Consider the following 23,188-nt stretch of genomic DNA (forward strand, 5'->3'; position numbering starts at 1 on the left):
TGAACAAAAAATACATACATATAAATAAATCCAATTTTTTTAAAATAAAATAAAATAATGACTAGCCAAATCTAACAAGGCATTTCTACCACTTATTAAATTGTTAATTTATAATATTGCACTAAAATAAATATAAAACTAATAAAATAAAGTATGGGTAAATACTTTATGGTTCACCCGGCTCTGAATTTATAAAGCTAATATAAGTGAGAGATTATCTGAATTTTGATGGTTCACCCAGCTCTCAAAGTTGGAGATGGAAATCATTGGAAGGAGTTCCAACTACAAGGAATGATATAGACCAACTCAAAGAACTCTTAAAAGCAAGAAATGTTAATCCAAGAAGAGGGAATGACTCTTTAATTTGGGCTCCTTCTAAAATAGGGCTCTACAATCCTAGAGATGGTTATAGAGTACTAGTTAACAATGCCACTCAGGATCAACTGGATTTCCCCAAGAAGTTGTTTTAGAGCTCTAAAGTCATCCCTAAGGAAAGGATCTTTGCATGGCTAGCTTATCAAAGGAAGATCTTAACTGCAGAAAAATTCACAAAAATGGGGTACGCAGGACCCTCTAGGTGCATCATGTGCAAAGCTCAATCAGAGACAGTGGACCATCTACGACTTACCTGTCCCTTTGCATTCAAATGTTGGCGATGGCTCTGTGCTAAACTTGGCCTGATCACAACTCTTCCAAATGACATCAAATCCCCGTTTCAAAGCTGGCCTAGCCCAGCTAAGGAGTCCACCCTGAGCTTAATCATGGAATTGTCCCCTTCAAGTTTAGTCTGGGAAATTTGGAAGAAGAGGAATCACAGGCTATTTGACAACAAATCCAGAAGAATAGAAACAATCTTGAACTCAATTGAATCGATTATTGTGGATTCAGTTAACTGCAAGTTAGCCTTCTCTTTGGGTCCACCGAAAGTTTTCTCATCTTGGGATGAAAGCATAAGGAAAAACTGGCATGGAATCAGGATTCCTCCCTCTTTTGGGCAAAAAGACAATAGGAGAAAGACTGCTATCTGGTTTCCTGCAAAGCCTGGCTGGATAAAACTAAATTTCGATGGCGCCTCAAGAGGCAACTTGGGCCCTTTAGGCATAGGACATGTAATCAGAGATCACATAGGAGCAACCCTTGGGCAAATGGCAAAGCCGATCCCCCCAAACAGAAACAACATAGCAAAGTTCAAAGCTTTGCAATTCGGACTGAGAGATTGTATTAACCATGGTTTTAATAACATCTTAGTGGAGGGCGACTCAGAGATAGCAATAAATGCCATCAAGAGGAAAAACACTCCAAATTGGAGACTGCAGGGAATTCTAGAAAGCATAGTCGCAAGCCTGGACAGAATCGACAACTATGAAGCTAAGCACATCTACAGAGAAGCAAACTCAGAGGCAGATGTTCTTTCGAAATTATCTGCTCAAGGATCCTATCTCCACAGTTGGGATCAGGGGTATCTTCCTATTACTCATGAAGACCATTGCAATTGACAGGCTAGGGTCCCAGAGGTTTATTCAGATGTGAGCATCCCTTCAGGATCATGCAGAAGCTACCTAACATTTTGCTATATGGTTAACATTAAACTTAACCTTGGCGGCTAAGCTTAACGGTTATATAAATTCAAATTTAATCCTACCTTTCTTGGGGAGGGTGGGCCCGCAGTTAATCATGTCATCTAAGCTGTAGTCATGACCTATGCTTTCTACGATCCTCCTCTTGAGATATAGCTGACAAATTGTCAAATCAATTTATGGTCTGCGTGGTCTGAATGGGAGATTTGGCATGCCAAGGACAAACATCCCTCGCCACCTTTGCTGGCAAATTTATTGCAAACCGACCCTCATTATTCGACATTAAATAGTGTGTGAACCTTCTTCTTCGCATTCATTTTCTACATTCTGTTTTCATTCCCATCTCTTCGCTATTTCCTCTCAGAGTCCAATTCCTCCTCTGTTGATTAGCCTACACTACCATCTATGGCGTCCGAGCCCCCTTCTGGTTTCATTATGAGCGTGTATCCCAGACCCACTTGCTGTTTTGGAGCAGACACTCCAATCTCCCTCTTGGCATTGACGCGTCAAGTCTCTTTCAGGAAAATTTCAGACTTGAGGCTCAAGCGCCTCCTCCTCTTCTCGGATTTCCCCCTCATTTTGGCAATCAAGATGATCTTGGGTAGCGGACACCTAAACAGAGACGAGTATCCTCGGGACAACACCAGCATTTCCTCAAGGTTTGTCGCCTCTCTGCTAGACCTAAAACTCGCCAAGCAGGCAGTTTGGACTCTCACCAAGAAGATTTTTTCGGAGGAGGTCACCCAAGAGCTCCAGGAAATTCTAAACAAGGCAATTCATGACTCTCGGGCTGCTTGGGCAGGGGATAGAATCCTCTTCAATGCTCATGGAGAACTAGTTAATTATTATCCTTTCCTGCTTGACTTGAAAGGGAAAGACTTGGATAGGCATCAAGTTTTTGTGGGTGTTGGTCTTGGCTACCTCAAATGGCGGTTCCTAGGAGAGAATTCAGACGACCCGGGCTGGGAGGAGGACCTAATTTAGTTTGCAAGACTCAACGGTATTCTGCCTCCAAAACCAAAAGATGAAAACCCTCATTTGGAACAGGCTCGCAGGGGTCGTGCTTGCAGGGGTTGTCGCGGGTCCGGAATTGGTCGTGGTAGAGGTCGCCCACCGAGCAGAAGCCATGGACGCGTGAGGAAGGAGCATCTGCCATCTGAAGCCCACAAGGAAAGTGCAAGCTAGGTCCCCTTTAGCTACCTTAAGCTTTCTGTTATGTCTCTCGAGCGGGTTTTTTGCTTTCATCAGTATAATCTCTGTTAATAGGCAGTAAGCTTCTTCCATTTAGACTTTAAATTTTTGTTTTAAAAGAGTTTTCTCAAACTTACATATGTTGTTAAGAGGGCCTCCTTATGCCTTCTATAGAATGCCTGGTAGCATTCCTTCTTTTCTACTAGAAGGAATTTTGATGCTTCTTTTTTGAATTCTGCTAAAAAACTATTGCTCAGTAAATTCTATATAATCAATATAATTTAGTTCTGCCTTTACCGATTAAAAAAAGAAGTATGAGTAAATACAAATTTCTGCACTACAAATATAAAGAATTGGGTTTCGATGTTCATGGCACCTCACAAATGATTTGGTCGGCACGTTAAAGTGAGCGATTTACCATCTTGTATGATCTGAGTAGTTATCCTTCACCAAGCCGACACGTATATTTAACGAGCATTGTAATTTGTTGCAAGGGATGAGAACCAATGAAAATCTAGAACAAAAAGTAGAAGGCAGGCAACTGCATTTCCACTCCGTTGTGGACCCTATGATTTGTTGGCTTCTCTACCACTCCGTCTACTTGTAGATGTCTATCTTCTTCTAGAATCTAAGAGTCCTAGTGCCGCCCATACAACACCTTCTATATATCCTTAAGCCTATTTTATCACCTTCTATATATCCTTAAACCTATTTTATCAGGGCATTCTGCTTTCCTAAAAACGACCCGTTAGCCAATTGAAGAATCGATTTCTATTCGGAATTTTTACTGCTAGTGTTTCCCAAGCTTTATGTTCCAGGATTTTCATGGAGAACGGCGCAACTATTAGAGGTTTACATACCCAGCATGTTATGAGCAACTGTGCTTCTGCTAGAATTTCGAGGGTAAGAAATGGAGGGAAATGATACTAAAAAGTGACCTCTTTTAAGTATGGACATTATAAAGTCATTGAAGTTCACATAATTGATTTTCCCCAAATTGCTAATTTAATATCACAGAACGAATGAGATTAACAGAAAAAGGTAATAATATTTACACAACTAGAAGGCGCTCAAACGCCCCTTTTTACAATCCAATTTACAAGAAACTCTCAAATAACTCAATATAATCACGATATAATCATCAGCAAGCATAAGCCCCCTGTTGTTTTCGACTTCTCATTCTGCTACCCCATGACGACGAGTTATTTCTCGATCTCCTTCTAATTAACTCCATCAGCTGCGCTTCCCACACCTCACTACTCCCTAATCCGCCTTCGTAATCACCTACTGTGAATATGTTCTGCACTCTCCAATCGTAATCCTGGCGGAGCAGAGGATCCGACAGAGTCTCATAAGCCTCCTGAACTTGAAGAAATACTTTGCTACACTCTTCCTTCTCTACAGGAGGGCAGACATCAGGATGGTATTTAAGAGCCATCCTACGATATGCGCTCTTTACATCACGCGCACTCACGTCAGGAGAGATACAGAGAACATCATACAATGATGATGATGATGATGATGAAGAAAAGGAAGCACTTTGAGACTGAAATGCCCTAATACTTGTCGAATGCATTGGCCTCGCTCCAATTCTGACCCGTGAAATCCCAGAAGAAGCACATTTGCTCACAAGACGAGGGGGTGCCTGTAAACCCTTAATTGATGCACTGTACTCCATGAATCTGTTGCAGAAAGCTTCGAATAACAATTTTCCTGTAACTGCAGATGGAAACTCAAAGTTTCACCCAAACTCCAGCAAATAGATTGGATCAAAGAAACTAGACTTGGTTTAGTAATGAGGATAAACAATTTGGAGCATATGCCTATATAGACAGAAATCAAATTGGGGGTTTTCGTTTCCTAGAAGGATACGAAGTGCATAAATTTCTTGATTCTAGATCTTCTGTACGTGTACCCCGCCATCACGTTCCATCAGTCTGCGGCCAACATTGTTTTGGTCGATGTAGAAACCCTACATCGGGCCTTCAAGATCTTCCGTTCGTTATTTTCCACCATTCTGGAATTATTAACGCTTGAGACGATGACACGTATTAATAAGAACGTTCTAGTGACCTCACGCGTCTTCAACAATAAAAGTTGTATTAGGTATGTTCAACCGGTTGACCGAAGTTACAACCCTAAGTTAAAAGGAAAGCAAACTGTCATTCTTTCCTATCATATTACACTTTTATTTTTTCAATAAAATAAAATAATTGAAACAGGGCGGAATGACAACTCACTAAGTAGGTACTAAAACATATCAAAACAAATTAATGTTGACGAGACCAATTTTTTCACTCGATCGGAAGGGCTTATTTAGAATGTTCTTCTAAAGATGATTAGACTTTTTCATTTTATTGATCTCAATTTTCTTCTCAATGTATGCCATTTTATCCAAAGGTATCTAAGGATAGTTTAAGTTGGAACCTTTTTTCCTCTATTTTCTTTATATAAAGTTACATGGCTTTTGGTGTATTAAAGAAGATAAATAATGTAAGGGTATATTAAATTATTTTTTAATTTAGTTTTTAGAATTTTTAAATAAAATTGTTATGGGTATATTAAATTATTTCTTAATTTAGTTTTTACAATTTTTAAATAAAATTGTTTCTTTTTTATTTTAATGTTATTCAATGATTTTATATAATTGTGAGATTTTATTTTCTAGATTTTGTAGTATCTATTGAGTCTATGTTGATAGAGTTTAAGATTATTTTCATGTTCTTTAATTTTTTGGAAAAAACATCAAATTCAAAATGCAATTATGTTGAATAAATGATGTAGAAGCATATCAAGATGTGAAAATAATATTCATTAACCAAAAAATATTTTTCTTTCACGTTGTTTGTTTGTAGTTTTTCAATCATTAGTCAATCACTCCATATCCTAATTCATTTCATCACAATTGTATATTTCATCTTGTAGCTTTGGACATATGTTGTACGATGATTCTTCAATGTCATATTCACTTTTCATTAAGATTTTGGTCATTGCAAAGGCATAAATTGGTTTCTAAATCTTATTAGACTTGACAGCTAACACTAAATATTTTAATAACAAAATATTTAGCAATTTCCTTTATTAAATCTAAGCTTTTGATGCACAACATCAAATATCATGTCACATCAATATAGTTTTTGGTTGAAGTATTGGAAAATCTCTCAAAAACATTAAATTGAATAATTATGAATTAAATCATTCATTATTGGTATGCTTATTTGACATTAAACTTTTTAAATAAAATGAATACATTTCAATAAATTATTTATATGATTATCAACACTAATAATTTTAAAATTACAACTTATAATATTATTTTAAATATTAAATTTTAAACTTAAAAAATACTAGTTAAGGTACTTTCACTCAGGCCTGGAATTTGACAGGCAAAATGACCGTTTTTGCACTTTTGAACCACATTTGACAGCTTAAAAAATTAGTAGAACGTATGCATTGACATGTTATTTTTTTCTAAAACCGTATAGATGACACTTCAAATTATAAATAAAGTGTAAAAAAATCTAGTAGGTAATATATATATTAGTTACAAATTTATTTAGAATATTTTGAAATGGAAGGATTTAGAATATGGAAGGATGCAGTTGTTTCTAATTTTATAATATTTTAATATGATTTTTTAGAATAGTTTTATTTTTTCATATGAATTTAGAAACTTGTCATAATTGAAATGATACAATGTAATTGATAAAATATTTTAATATGAATTTTTATAATATATTCTATTTTTTTATATATGAATTTAGAAACTTAGTCAATTTAATTTTTTAAATATATTTAATAAGATTGTTATAGAAACTTGTCATAATATATATAATTTTAAAATTTAAATGTTTATTATTACTAAATTAGTAATTATTAATTGATTATCATTTAATGCTAATATATAATATATATTAGTGTATTAATTTAGAAACTTATTTAGTAAAATTAAGATTTTTGCATATATTACTAATTTATCATTATTTTGTCATTAAGATAATGATTTTCATTTCTTCCCAAGAAAGATGTGCATTGATAATATGACCTATTAGGCCATAGCATAATAGGTCCTATGATGCCATGTCATGGCATAAAGGTCCTATTATGGTCTTATTATGCCATGTCATGGTATGATAGGACCAATTATGGACCTATTATGTCGGGACCTATTATGCCATGTCATGGCATAATAGGACCTATTATGCCATTATAAAAAATGTTGCATGTTGGACCATGTTGTCTCAAAAATGTAATCCTAACATCAAAAACCATACTAGAACTATCAAGATCTTTCCATTAAGATATGTTAGTTTTCTCACCAATCACATCACCATCTACATGCAAGATAGTCAATGAATTCATGAAATCCATAGTGAAAACTACTGAGACATCAAGAGACTTTGCTTGTAGTAAGATTTGATCCACTAGAGTAAATTTCAAATGGACTTTGAATCTTTCAATATTGAATTTGTCAGAATTGGGTTAAATGTTTCTAGGAATTATTATTTTAGGTATTGGGCCTTTCAACCAATAAATGAAAAAAATTAACCACTTCTAGCAAGCCACCATTCCAATTCTTTAAATCACATATGTACCAAAATTATTCTTAATCCTCATTAGGCAATACAAAAGTTACCACTATTAGTTATTGGTTATTGAAATGACAAGGATGACAAGGATGATAAGGAACAAGTAACTAGGTTAAGGGATGATTATGGCCTAATAGGTCCTATTATGCCATGACATGCCATAATAGGTCCTATTATGCCATGACATGCCATAATAGGTCCTATTATGCCATGACATGCCATAATAGGTCCTATTATGCCATTACATGCCATAATAGGTCCTATTATGCCATGAAATGCACAATAGGACCGTTTATGCCATGTCATGGCATAAAGGTCCTATCATGCCATGTCATGGTATGATAGGACCAATTATGGACCTATTATGAAATGTCACATTATGCCATGATGGCATAATGTGTCCTATCATGCCATGATGGCATAATGTGTCCTATCATGCCATGATGGCATAATGTGTCCTATCATGCCATGATGGCATAATGTGTCCTATTATGCCATGACATTTCATAATAGGTCCATAGTTGGTCCTATTATATCATGTCATGACATAATAGGAACTATTATTCCATCATGGCATAATAGGTCCTATTATGCCATGACATGCCATAATAGGTCCTATTATGCCATGACATGCCATAATAGATCCTATTATGCCATGAAATGGCACAATAGGATCTATTATGCAATGAAATGGCACAATAGGACCATTTATGCCATGTCATGGCATAAAGGTCCTATTATGGTCCTATTATGCTATGTCATGGTATGATAGGACCAATTATGGACCTATTATGCCATGACGACATAATAAGTCCTTTTATGCCATGACATTGCATAATAGTCCACCTATTATGCCATCATGGCATAATAGGTCCATAATAGGACCTATTAAGCCATGACATGACATGATTTTCGCGAATTGCCAACTTCATCATCTAATTCATCTCCAGCACTGAAGTACTAATTCAACATGTTTACTTAGTAAATGACCACTTAGAGAGGTTACCATCTAATATATTAGTACTATTCCAGCACAAAGTACTAATTCAACATGTTTACCATAATTGTGACTAATTATTTAAATTATATAAATTACTTTATATATGATCTTATTCTACTTTTTTTACAAGTTCATGTATGGAATATTTTATATTGATTTTAATAGTTGATGCATTTTACAAGAAATGAATGCATTATATTGAATATATAATAGATTTATGAAGTTTCAATGAAAGTTTTTATTAAGTTTTGTGCGCAAATTTTATATTTAAAGATTCAATAGTATGCACATGTATATTTTTTTAAGTTCAATATTATTTTATATTTCATGTGTATCTCATTCAATAAAATAGAAATGTTACTATTTATAAATTTTTTTTTTTAATTGTATATAATTCATGTATATCTTTATATATGCATGATCTCTTTGTTATGATGGATGTGGTTGACATAGATGAATTGTTAGGTGAAAATCCCCCACCGCAACCCCCTCCTCCTCCAACTCCTCCTCCAACTCCACCTCCACCTCCACCTCCACCTCCACCCCCTAGATTAGATGAAATTTGTTTAAGTGAAAGAATTAATGAAAACCTACAAGTTATTGAACAAAATATTACTTCAATCCAAAATGAGCCAATCACCACCACACCCCCCCCCACCAATCTTCTAGAGTTTGCAATATCAATGCAAACTGTTGTCGAGTCAGCTAGATCAGTTGATTCTCAATTAGATCAATTTCATAGATGACGAAAAGAGTTGCGTAATTTTTATGCTAATGGATTAACTTATAGGAAGATCACTAATCTTAAAATAACCAAAGCTTATTTATGTCCATATTTTACTAACCCAAAAACAAGATAACCAATGCAACCTTTACCTACCCAAAAAATAATTTCAATTAGGTGGTGTGTGTTAGGAACCGGGAAGGACAACTGAGAGGGCGGGGGGGTGAATCAGTTATGAACCAGTTGTCAATAAATTATAACCCAGAACAAATTATTCCAACTTAAAACTCAATGCTTGTAAAACAAACTTAATGCCGATAAAACAGATTAACAGTTATAGCAGTATCGGTATAACTTAATGGATGAAACAGAAAGAGAAACAACATCCACAACACATGACACAAATCTTTTGACGTGGAAACCATGTAAGGGCAAAAAACATGATGGGAAACCTTACCCACAATCAGATGATACTACTGCAAATAGTAAGTGTATACAAATGGGGTCTGCACATGGAGAAAGGCGAACCTCCTAGAGATCACTACTCAATCACAAAATAGGAGTCACACTGACTACAATTGGATGGTTAAATCAATAAACAATGTACTCCTTCATAATAGCATCTGCAATGCTAGATTCAGTACCGGTTTAAGCTTTGACCATGAGTGCCAAACACCTTCATAACCTTTCCTTCAACCTTTAGATAATGTCTGTGCGATTCGCACAAGGATCTGCTTATTTTCGCTCTTCAATATTCGCACATACTCATAATATCCGATCTTCAATAAGATCTTACAATCATTTATACAAAACCTAAGACCAAATATTAAGGTCAGCTCACTAAAGATATTACAATTAAATCAACTACAAATAAGTCTTGATGCGATACAATATGGTGGCTCAATACATTTACACATTATCCAATCAATAAACCATTTCCAAAACGTGTCGTGTTGATTTGGAATGGATATTATGTACTTGTCCATAACCTAGACTTATCTACCGGTAAAGGCAAATATGTGAACTTGATTAAATTTGACCCTTCTTCTATTAAATATGTCAAATTTTGCAATTTGATTATTTAATTCATGTTGACATTTTTCCTCTTAAATTTTCTCATTGAATTATAAATTAATTAATTAATCCAATTCCCCCACATGCCTCCTAACTTTAACACACATCTAACCCTCCCTCTAGCCTAACCTACCTATTTAATCATGGGTTTTAGTCAACCTTATCCCTAGCCCTCACCATATGCATGTACATTCCCAAAATATCTCAAATTTCCTAAAATTTGGGAAATGCCTTTGAATTTGGGGGAAATTTCCTAAAATCTGGGGAAATATCCCAAATATCCTACAACATGAGAATTTTCTTCTTTTATAATCTCTTTGGGAATAGAACCTTCCAATTTGGGTGTCTCATTTCCAAATTGGTATGTGTTCTCAGGGACACATGTCATTCCTTCCAGTGACACATGTCCTTCTTAAGGACATATGTCATTCTCATCCATGACACTTTCCCTTCTTAGGGAAATGTTTCTCATTCTCATGCCTCTTCTTCTCTCATTCAATCCTATTTAAACCCCTCATTTTCCTTCACAATCCATCCACTTTCATTTTCATACCCTCATAATGCAGAATTGCTCACTCACCTTTTGCATATTCACATCCATTTAGCAACCATCTTTGCATCTTATTTTAACTTAATCCATCTTGCATTCACTATCATGGAGCATAATCAAGTATCTACAATATAGAAAGCACTCATGAAATCAAAGGAGGAAGATAGAGTTTTCACTTTAATTATCTTTATTTTGTTTATCTAGTGTTTTTTCTTCTAAACATCCTAAACTTGAGTGTGGTTGAAATATGTGTCTGCTGATTGCTTAGTTTATCTTTTCTATAGTTTACATTCACAATTTTCTGCATACATAATAGATAATATATATTATATATTAATATTATATTATATTATATGTTATTATATAATATATTATTAGTTATATTTATAATAAAAAATAATAAAAATAGGGTATCAAATTTATATAGGATATCCAATTATATCAGATATTCGTCACCTCTAACATAAATTAGCAGACTTGGTATTTGTGTTGCCATTGCATTGGGATTTTGCTAGGACATACCAAACCTATAAAGTCAACTAAAAAAACTTATTTTTGAGTTTTCCTTGCTTTTCTATACTTCCCCTTAGTGGTTGACGACTTTTTTTTGCCAAAATTGATGAAATGAAAAGGGTTTTTTAATGACATTCTCAGCTTTCCAATAGTATAAATTTTGCCTTATTTTGAATTTAGTAAATAGCTATTATTCATTTTCTAATTGAATTTTGACTAAGGTCTTGATTGATAGGCTAATTGAAAAACATTTATAACTTCCAAATGGTATCACATTTTTTGAATCTGAAATATGCATCACGTTCTATGCTTTGAACATACTATAGGATCAAAAAATTGAACTTCATAAAGTTTTTACCAGGTTAAGGTGGTCAAACACTAATGCAGGAGCACCTAGTTGGTCATATGCTTTTATAAGGCTATTATGAGTTATTTCAAGTCTCATCTCACGTCTAGATGGGAATAAGGTCATGAAAGGCTATTATTTATGTAATAAGGGTTCTTGAGACTAGTATGTAATGTTTGAGTTCAATTTGTAGTCATGTTGTCTCAATGTTGTCACCATTGTCATTATAAGGTGGAAGTGTATTAAAGGATTCAAATGGGGTATTCCATCATGTATAAAGGACCTTTGGGCCTCTTTGAATGTATTCACAATATAATAAAGTCATAAAGGTCCTAGTTTGTGTCTTGAGTCAAGTTTTGTGAAAGTTGTCATTAGTTGTTATGGTGATTAGGCCTTTTTCCTAGTGCAAATTCAAAATACACTTATAGCCATTTCAAGGGGCTTGGAAGTCATTCCAATAGCCCTACCCTTGACCAAGATGGGGGTTGGATAGTGTATGAGACATTGAACAAGAAAAACCAATAAAATCTAAGAGTTCCCTGCATTTTCTTAGTTTTATCTGATGTGACAATCTGTTCCTTGGCATTTTTTATTGTGAAATCTCATTCATTTGCTTTGGAAATTTGTTTGACATGTTAGGGGGGTTATTTTTCTACATGTTAGTCATTCCATTTAATTTCATTGTGTTTTGGCAAATTTATATTACTTCTTGTGAAAATTGTCAAAACCCTCATTAGGGTTCCTGATGAGGGAAGAAAAATGTATTTTGGGTATTTTCGACATTAAAAATTCCACACCAATGGTTGTAGAGGCTCTTGAAATCATGTATTTATATTCTCCATTCTTTTAGGGTTCCATGATGAAGTTCACACATGGAAAAATGTGTTGAAGAGCTTGATTTTTGTGTCTCAATGTGGTAGAGACAACAAATTGATGTTGTATGGATGGTGTAAGTACAAGATAGACCCCTTGGAGTTTTGAGGAAGGAAGGGAGGGGTTAAGAGGGTTGGTGAAGATCCTCTCCAAGGCATTGTGGCCCTTGATTATGCCAAATAAATTATTATTTCAAGACTGTCCTAAATAGTGCACAAAACTAGCTTGGTGAACTAGTGAAGACTGAAACTTTGAGAATATGATGACGTGAATAAGTTTTTTGTGTGGTGGACATCTGGGAAATGTGTGTAGGGGTCCTTGGTAGTCTTTGAAATTTTTCAAAATCCCTGAAAGGAGTAAATACCTCAAATTTGTATGACTGTCCTAAGTATTGAGACTGCCACAATCCTAGTCACCAATCACTCATATGCTGAAATAATGAATTTGTGAAGCCTTTCAGGGTTGTAAAAGCCAATGTTAAGGGATGCCAAACATGTGTAATGTTTTCCTTATCATTATCAAAGGAAATACCTTAGGTGTGATTTTGTTCACGAAACAACTCATCCTCATTACAAGAGTTAGGTTGGTATCAAGAGGGTTGTGTGAATCAAAGTCAATTAGGAGTTATGGTTGGTTTTTGAGCCGTGGGGTGTTTGTTACATGTCCTTGAAGCCTTGTGGGAACCGATGAGGCTTGAGAGCTTTGTGAAGAGTGTAGTTGGTAAGTTTGTTGGGAGTCAACCATTGATTGAATCTATGCCTTGTAAGGGTCTCAAAATGCCAGGGAACCTATTTTTGAGTGGGAAATCCATTTAGAGTACTTGAGTAGGTGAGTTGGGAGAAAGAAACCCCTTGTGAAAATTTTCCCCAAGCCAAGGAGGATTGTGGGAGTGTAATAATTTTGTGGTTTGCTCTGTATGAAAGTGGTATCAGAGCTAGTGAGTAGATCTCTTGTGGGATATTGGTGAAATATTTCTTGAGAAAGGATAAATAAATAATGTCCCATTCTTGAATATTTAGATAATGTCTAGGGTTGAAAGGTCACACTATCTCCTGTGCTATGAAAAGTGGAAAAAATATTGGAATTTAGGTGATATTCACTTAGAATAATAACTATAATAATTTTGTATCTAGTCTTCTTTGAGGTGGAATGTGATGGATTGGAATGAGTTTCTAGTAGAGTGGTATACAATTTTATGTTTATGGACATGTGGAAATGTTGTGATAATAAACTCAATGCTACCATATGGAGATGTTATGGTAGTAATTTCAATATATCTAGAAGAACTCACCATCGCATAAATACACAATACTTTTATCGAAAGCTTGATGAATGATGTAGGAGACTTGTAATAGAATTGGTGAACATGTGAACATTATATTAAGAGTTGAACAATATCCTAGAAGGTGATCCAAGGTACTACAAATAATCTAAAGTAAATTATATTTTTATGTGCTATGACAAGCGAGAAGATATACTAGGAATGGTTATATAAGAAACATGTAGTGGTATTGATAATGTAAACAATGTAACTATTGTTTCATTATGAGTAGTATAAGGATAAATTTTACAAGGAACTTTACTATGCGGAGACATGTATTACATGGTGGTAACTATAGTATATTAATGTCACATATGTATAAAATGTATAAAATATGGTTACATAACTCTTGGTATTATACTAGTTAGTTATACAATTGGGTGGTTGGTATCTCATAAATACATCTATATATAATAGCGTGTGTGAATGTGCTAAGGTTTCTCAATGTTATCATATCATTAAAATAGGTTTAAAGATATTTGTATAGTTTTAGTGTGTATTCACTTGATATATTAATGAAATGCTCACAAACTCTATTACCTTATAAATTACCACTTAGTCTGTTACACCTTGGATATACCTTTTAAGGCTTTATAAACTTCCTATCATAAAAGAGACAAGGACCAGAACAATGAATAATTGAATTTTGTAACTACACATTCTAGGCAACAATAACTTCTAAGAAATATAGCATAACAATAGAGCAATACAATAACAATTTCAATATACATTTGATGACAAACAACTGGATTTTAAATAGACATGAATTATTAGTTGTATTAAACGATAATTACAATAAAATGATTTTTTACTTTTATTCAAATTACTTTGGGTAAACCTCCACTAGGACTAATCACTATTCTGCCACTCTTGCACTCAATTAACATAATACTTCATCTTCCTTATTTTATTGTCTTCCTCCCCAAAAGTAGACTCTTACTCCTCTCGATTCCTCTTCTTTCCTCCTCAAGCATTGTTCAGTTGGTCTTCCATGAATCAATCTCCTCTGCAAATTACCCACATATTTCCTGCAACTAATCAAACACCTTTATTTTGGTTTTTTTCTTCACTTTCATGGAAGTCAGTCTCTTTCCATTCCCCTCGATGTCTTCGTCAATATCCCAGACCCATCAACCCCTTAATGACATGATCTCAGTTCCACTCTCTCCAAAACCACACTATCACTCTTTCAAATTGAACCCCCTTCTATAGGCCATGATCTATCCCCCTTATCTCACCTCCTTTTTCACTTTGTTTTCTCTTGCCTAATTACTCAAATAAAATGATGTCATTTCCTTCCTATTCGATTCCTTCATGAACTAATGTCTATTTTTCCATTCTTCCCAATCCATTATGGGATTGATCACCCCTTCTTCTCTCCTTCCTCTTCTAGGGTCATTGTCTTTCTCCCCCCCAAATTGTTTCTCTTTTATGTCTCACCAAGAATTTTTTCCACCCAACTGTCTATAACCATCACAATCGAGCAAGCCAAAATTAGACCAAACTAAGAAAACAATAAAAAATAGAAAAAAAATCAATGTTCTTGCATCAGACTCCCTATGAAATAAAATAAGTCATGTGGTCTTGCACATGAGGCCATTAATCAAAACCTTTTGGACTTTTTTCTTTTTCTTCCACTTTTTCCAACATCACTTTGGAACAACTATCATTCTTATCCAACTTCGCTATGTAATTGACTTTATTCCATACATAAATTAATAGCCATTGACTACTATTCTTTTACAAAATATTCTTGCCCCCTTTTCAATACAAACAATTTTGTTAAAATTAAATATTTTCAAGTCATGAAACTTATGCACCTTGTCCATTTGTGTCTCAATTGTATAAAAAAACATTTCACTACTTTATACGAATTCACACTTACAATTTCATTCCACATTTATCATCTTCAATAGTTCTTTTTGTTCCAAACATAATTCTCCACTATCCATCTCCCTCAACAACAAATAGTTTGTATCTTGAACATTCACAACATAATCCAAAATGTCTTTACTAAAATTTTCAGTTATTTTATTTCATATTTAGTTTCAAATTTCCAACCTCCAACTTGTCAAATGATTGCAAAACAATGTCCTTATGAAAGGCCAAAAAATTTACCTCTCTTTCTATTTCTCTACAATAATTTCCTTTTCATCATCTGCAATTTTTGTATCTATGTCCTTTGTTGTCCCATTTATCTGCATGTTATCACCAACAAGTTTCTCCATCCACTCTTGTTCTATTGAAGAAAATTGTGTCCACAAATTTCTTCCTTACTATTTGCTGCCCCTCTTTCTAATTCCAACTTTGTAATGTCTTTATCATGCCTTTATTTGCTTTCATCCTTTTTAATAACTACTACTACTACATCTGCTTCTCCATATTTTGTTGTACATTATATTTGCTCTTCATTTTGCATGTCTTTGAAAACTCATGCTTCTATTGCCCTATTTTTCTTTTCATTACTCTTATCCAACTTCTCTAGACTACATTTGTATTTGTTCATTTTGGAATTTCCAATATGTTTTTGTTCATTTTCTTTTTCTTTTTAACATCTTCTCTTTCTTAGTTCTTTCTCATCTACAATTTTATAAAACACTATATCACATTCATACATCTCATTATCACTACTTGGTTTAACTTGCTTCTCTTCTTCTTGTTTCAAACTCTCCCCTTTAACAAAATCACACAAGGAGGAAAAACCATCATTATTAAAACCATCTAATTCAACTTGTTTACATTTCACCTTGCACACATATGTTCTCCTCAATATTTTTCCAATTTGTTGCTACAACTATATCAATCTTCTTCTTTGGTATTTCCTTTGTTAATACTTTTGTTTCTTCATCTTTATTTACATCATCTTTTTCCTTTCCATCTTTTGCTAGCTTCATCATGCTCCCTTGTTCATTTAACTTGACATCTTCTTCATACCTTGTATTCTCTTGAAATATTTCCTCATCTCCATGTCTTACAACACCACTTTCATCTATTGTTATCCTACTTTTAACCATCCACACTTTATTTCCCATAGTTGTGGGCTAATATTTGTTTATTATTGCACTTGTCCTTCCAAATTCATGAATTGATTTATGCCTTAAAACATATTCTTTAATTCTTCTTCCTTGAAAATTTTCCCTATATTATTGGTTCCACTTTAACTTTATCATATCTTTCATCCTCTATACTTTCTTGTTGTCATAAACACTATCATAAGAAACTCCTTGAACTAACACTTTATATGTTGTTGCTTAACAACTAGTTATTAAGCCAGCATGGTATTTAATATCCATGATTCTCCAATTTTATTTTCTCCTTTTTAACTTGCATATCCACATTCTTATTTCTACATACATGATCAAAACTAACATGTTTATTCCCACATACATAACCAAAATCAGTATTTTGACTTTCATTGACCTGCGTAATAACTTGTTGTTCAAATTTGCTTTCATCCTTGACTTCATTATTTATCAACTCTTCATTTTTAAAGGATTCTTTTCCTTCATCTATAACATCTTCTAAGACATCATAAACTTCTAGGGTATTTTCAACATCTTCATTATCATACTCGAGATCTTAAATACCATTTTTATCTTCATTTTTAGATACTTTGCCATATGTACCTCTGCTGAAATCTCTTCTTGACATACTACTGCAACCAGTTTCCTCTCTTTCTCATCTTCATCGCTGTCTATAGGTCTTCTACTTCCCTATCTCTTATCAAATCCAAGGCCTTATTCTTGAATTTCTTGACAAGGATCCTTATACCTACATACACATTCTCAAACGCAACATTAGCAAATAAAAATAATAGACCAACTTGTCTCCATCAGTTCCTTCTTCATGGGAACCATCAGGTTTTGAGTGCTTCTTTATACACTTCTTTCTCTCTCTCCATTCTTTCTTATTTTCCATCAAGTCCTTTACAAGGAGAAATTTCTTTATCTCTTCATTTACGTTTTTCTCACTTGACAACTCTTAGGGGTTTTCCTCATACTTTCCTCTCCACCTTTCAAGGAATCCATCCCTTGACTTCTTCTCTTCTTCACAATCATCTTTACCAACCACTTAAACTTATTTTCTATTGTACAACACCAAATGTGTTTTTGGTTTCTTCCTTCAAGAAATTCCTTCACCAAAATATGACACCTCTCTAAATCCCTTCTCAACTCTACCATTTCTCTATCAAACTTTGTATCTTGTTTGCTCTGATATTTCTTCATATTTTCTTTCTTCTCGATGCTTTTCTTCTTTCTATGTTTGTACATCATTCTATCCTTTCTCCTCTTGTCTTCATAATACCTCACCTAGGGCTTCTCCTCTTTTCTTCCTTCCCAATCTTTCAGTACCCATGTTCTTCTTATTAACCTGTCAATCTACAATACATGTACTTTCCCAAATATTTTGGGCTCTGATACTAAATTGATGATGCACTCCTACACTCATAAGCTATCATACCTTATGAATTAGCACTTGGCATTTTACATCTTGGATAGACCTTTTAACCCTCTACAAACTTCCTATCTTTAAAGAAACAAGGACCAAAATTTAACAAATAGCCAAATTTTGTAACAACACATTATAGATGACATGAACTTCCAAAAACACAACATAATAATAGAGTAATACAATAACCAAATGAATATCAATTTGATAACAGACAATTGAATTAGAAAGTGACATGAATGATTAGTTTATTTTTGTTTGCATAGAAAGATAATTACAGTAAAATATTTTTATACTTTTATTCAAATTACTTTGGGTTGACCTCCACTAGGCCTGATCACTATTCTACGACTCCTGTCACTCCTCCTTTTATTGTCTTCTTCACCTAAATAGACTCTTACTCCTGCCATTCCTTCTTCTTTCCTCCTTGAGCTTTGTTCTTTCAGTCTTCCATGAATCAATCTACTATAAAAAATTTCCATGACTTTCTTGCAACCAATCAAACACCTCTATTTCTGTGATTTTATTCACTTCCATAAAAAACTACCTCTTTCCATTCCCCTCAATTTCTGCCTCACTATCTTCCTCAATATGCCAAACCTGTCAACCCCTTAATGAGTTGATCTTAGTTCCTCTCTCTCCAAAACCATGTTGTCACTCTTCCAAATCAAAACCCCTTCTATAGGCCACAATCTATCTCCCTAATCTCGCCTCCTCTTTCACTCTTGTTCCTCTTGCCTAATTACTCAAATAAACTAATGGCATTTCCTTCCTTTATAATTCCTTCATGAATCAATCTCTATTTTCCATTCTACCTAATCGCTTTTGGGATCGATCACCCCCTCTTCTCTCCTTCCTCTTCTAAAGTTGATGTCTTTCTCCTTACAAATTGTTTTCCTTTTTTCTCTTACCAAGAAATGGTTCCACCCAATTATCCAAACTATTACAATTGAATAAGCCAAAATTAGATCAAACTAAGAAAAAAATAAAAAGTACAAAATTGTTCGATGCTCCTGCATCATATATTGTGAAAGAAGGGTATGTTGTAGTTTGAGACTTTTGAAGAGGTTTCTTGAACAACTTTTTATATTGAATTGGTGTTGATTTTGAATAATATGTTTATGAACATTTTTTGATGGTGGGTATCGTCTTTTAAGGATTTCCCACATAACCTTTTTGTGTCTTATACAATCTTATGATAGTGTAATGTTCCATCAATTTTATATGCATTGATATTTAAATTTTGTAATTTTTTTTAATTGTTAAATGAATGCATAATATTAAGAGTTTGTTATTGTAGTCTATTGATCCTCTATAATGAGGGTGAAAATCACTAGCACACTCCCTATCAAGTTGGGATGCAAAGAGATATATCAAAGGCAACATTTTTACATATGTAAATGGCATATAGGTAGATGATGTGGATTATATTTCTTTATTTTGTTTAGAAATTGAAATGTATCCTAATTTCTTTTTCCTTGATATGTTATAAATTAATTGCACATTGAATGCCCTTAAACACCAAAACATTAAAAAAATGTCAAAAAAATGTCAAAAAAATGTGTAGCAACTAGTAGAAGAGAGTGAGACAGCTTGAATTAAAATTTCAATGTTTAAATTTTAGATTCATTAATGTACTTCAAAATCAAATTGAATCAAATCTTAAATGATACTCAAAGTCCATAAAAATAATAATCTAATGATTAAGAACAAATAATACATACATATAAATTAATCCAATTTAAAAATAAATAAATAAAAAATGACAAGCCAAATTTAGCAAAGCATTTCTACAAGTTATTAATTTGTTAATTTATAATATTGCACCAAAGTAAATATAAAACTAATTAAAAAAGAGTGGGTGTATACAAATTTGAGCATTACAAATATAAGGAACTAGGCTTCGTAGTTATCTTTCACCTCGTCCACACGTATATTTAACGAGCATTGTAATTTATTGTAAGGGATGAGAACCAATGAAAATCTAGAACAAAAAGTAGAAGGAAAAACCTATTCTAGAAGGCAACTGCGATTCCACTCCCTTGTGGACCCTATGATTTGATGGCTTGCCTATCAGTCCATCCACTTGTAGATATCTATCTTGTTCTAGAATCTAAGAGTCCTAGTGCCCATACTTGTCTACCAGTCCATCTACTTGTAGATGTCATCCTGTTCTAGAATCTAAGAGTCCTACTGCCCATACTTGTCTGCCAGTCCATCTACTTGTAGATGTCATCCTGTTCTAGAATCTAAGAGTCCTACTGCCCATACAACAGCTTCTATATATCCTTAAACCTATTTTAGCCTAAAAACGACCCATTAGCTTTCCCTTATAATACCCAATTGAAGACTCCATTTCTATTCGAAATTCTTACTGCTTGTGTTTCCCAGGATTTTCATGGAGAACGGCGCAACAATTAGAGGTTTACATACCCCGCATGTTATGAGCAACTGTGATTCTGCTAGAATTTTCTAAAATATGATCAGAATTATGCAATCTACCCGTAGAAGAGATTTTTTAAGTCTTAAATTTGACGCTGTGAAGGATAAATAGTTACAAGCTAAATTTTGGTCCTTTGTTCTACCTATAAATTACAAAGATAAATATCATGTTTGAAGCTCCTGTTGATATTAACCTTGTGATAAGTGCTCTTATGTTATCAAATGGAAAGAATTGGTGAATTTCGACATACACAAATTTGGGGAAGAAACTGATAATAACCAATGTTACGATAGTTTTGTTTGGAAGTCCAAATAGAGTGTCTGAATTATCATTCTTTATCCCAAAATTGCTACTTTAAAATCACAGGAAGAATGAAATTAAATGAAAAAAATAATAATATTTACACAAGTAGAAGGTGCTTAAATGGCCCTTTTGACAATCCAATTTACTAGAAGCTCTCATTATGATCATGAGCAAGCATAAGCCCCCTGTTGGTTTCGTCTTCTCATTCTGCAACCCCATGACGAGTTATTACCCGATTTCCTTCTAATTAATTCCATCAGCTGAGCTTCCCATACTTGACTACTCCCTAATCCGCCTTCGTAATCGCCTACCGTGAACATGTTCTGCAGTCTCCAATCGTAATCCTGGCGGAGCAGAGTATCCGACAGAGTGTCATAAGCCTCCTGAACTTGAAGAAATACTCTGCTACACTCTTCCTTCTCTGCAGCAGGGCAGATATCAGGATGGTATTTAAGAGCCATCCTACGATATGCGCTCTTTATATCACGCGCACTCACGTCCGGAGAGACACAGAGGACATCATACAATGAAGAAGAAGAAGGAAAGGAAGCATTTTGAGATTGATATGCCCTAATACTTGTCGAATGCATTGGCCTCGCTCCAATTCTGACCCGTGAAATCCCAGAAGAAGCACACTTGCTCATAAGACGAGGGGGCGCCTTTAAACCCTTAATTGATGCACTGTACTCCATGAATCTGTTGCAGAAAGCTTCAAATAACAATTTTCCTGTAACTGCAGATGGAAACTCAAAGTTTTACCTAAACTAAAGCAAATAGATTGGAACAAAGAAACTTGACTTGGTTTAGTAATGAGCATAAACAATTTGGAGCATATATAGAGAGAGAGAGAGAAATTAAATTGGGGGTTTCCGTGTCCGAGAAGGATACGAAGTGCATAAATTTCTGGACTCTAGAAATACACGGTGGCCATCTGTACGTCTACCCCGCCGGCTCGTCCCATCGGTGTGGGGGCAACATTGTTTTGCTTGATGTAGAACCCTACATTGCGCCTTCTAGATCTTCCGTTCGTTATTTTCCACCATTCTGGAATTATTAACGCTTGAGACGATGACACGTATTAATAAGAACGTTCTATTGAGCGGCAATGGCTACGCAGCGGACAAATTGGCCCGCCCATGCCATGCCTTCTCCATGCCCCATGCCATCCGGCCCGTACAATCCTTCACATCCGTCAGTTAATTTTTCCCTCTGTCCGCCAGATTACTTGCTTTGTCCTGTCAACGTTTGGATCGACGTTGGTAGTTGCAGGACATAGTAAATGTTGCATCTCAGTGAGTTTTTACTTTGGTATAACATTCAAATCAGATGCATTACAATATATAATTAATTGTAAGATATATATTATATGTAAATTTTAATAGTATTATTTAAAAATAAATAAATAGTGATATAAGTAAATAATAGTTTATTTTTTCTAAATATATTTATTTTTAAAATTAAAATAACTAATAGATTTTAATATAAAAATAAATAAGTAAATTTAAAATAAAAAATAGTTAAATTATTTTAACATGTTTAAAATTTTTTAAAATAATATTATTAAAATTTATATATAAGTAATTTTAATTTTCTATGTTAAAATCACTTAGTTATTTGTTAGGTTAAAATCATATAGTTATTTCTTATGTTAAAATCATTTAAATATTTTTTATTTTAAAATTACTTATTTATAAATTTATAATAATATTATGAAAATTTATATATAAGTAACAAATAACTAAGTGATTTTAACCATATAGTTATTTATTATACCATATACGTTAAAATAACTAAGTGATTTTAACCATAAGTAACTAAGTGATTTTAACCATAAGTGGCATACGTTAAAATCATATAGTTATTTCTTATGTTAAAATCATTTAATTATATATAAGTAACAAATAAGTAACAAATTTAATTATATGTTAAAATCATATGTTAATTATATGTTAAAATTTAATTATTTCTTATGTTAAAATCATTTAATTATATGTTAAAAATTTATAATAATATTATTAAAATTTATATATAAGTAACAAATAACTAAGTGATTTTAACCATAAGTAACTAAGTGATTTTAACCATATATGGTAAAATCGTATAGTTATTTCTTATGTTAAAATCATTTAATTATTTTTTATTTTAAAATTACTTATTTATTATTTCTTATGTTAAAATCATTTAATTATTTTTTATTTTAAAATTACTTATTTATAAATAAGTAATTTTAAAATA

At 33.5% G+C, this 23,188-nt stretch overlaps 1 protein-coding gene across 1 annotated transcript; it reads right to left on the minus strand.

The window, feature by feature from the left end:
* Window positions 1-3,909: 3,909 nt before the first annotated feature.
* Window positions 3,910-16,790, minus strand: LOC131876011 (chaperone protein dnaJ 20, chloroplastic-like). Its single transcript, XM_059220765.1, has 2 exons — window positions 16,505-16,790; window positions 3,910-4,487 (listed from the first exon to the last, which is right to left on the minus strand). The coding sequence occupies exons 1-2, from the start codon at window positions 16,788-16,790 to the stop codon at window positions 3,910-3,912; spliced, it is 864 nt and encodes a 287-aa protein (XP_059076748.1).
* Window positions 16,791-23,188: the final 6,398 nt, after the last annotated feature.

Source organism: Cryptomeria japonica, chromosome 5 (assembly GCF_030272615.1).
Source record: "Cryptomeria japonica chromosome 5, Sugi_1.0, whole genome shotgun sequence".
In the NCBI taxonomy this organism is placed as follows: Eukaryota; Viridiplantae; Streptophyta; class Pinopsida; order Cupressales; family Cupressaceae; genus Cryptomeria; species Cryptomeria japonica.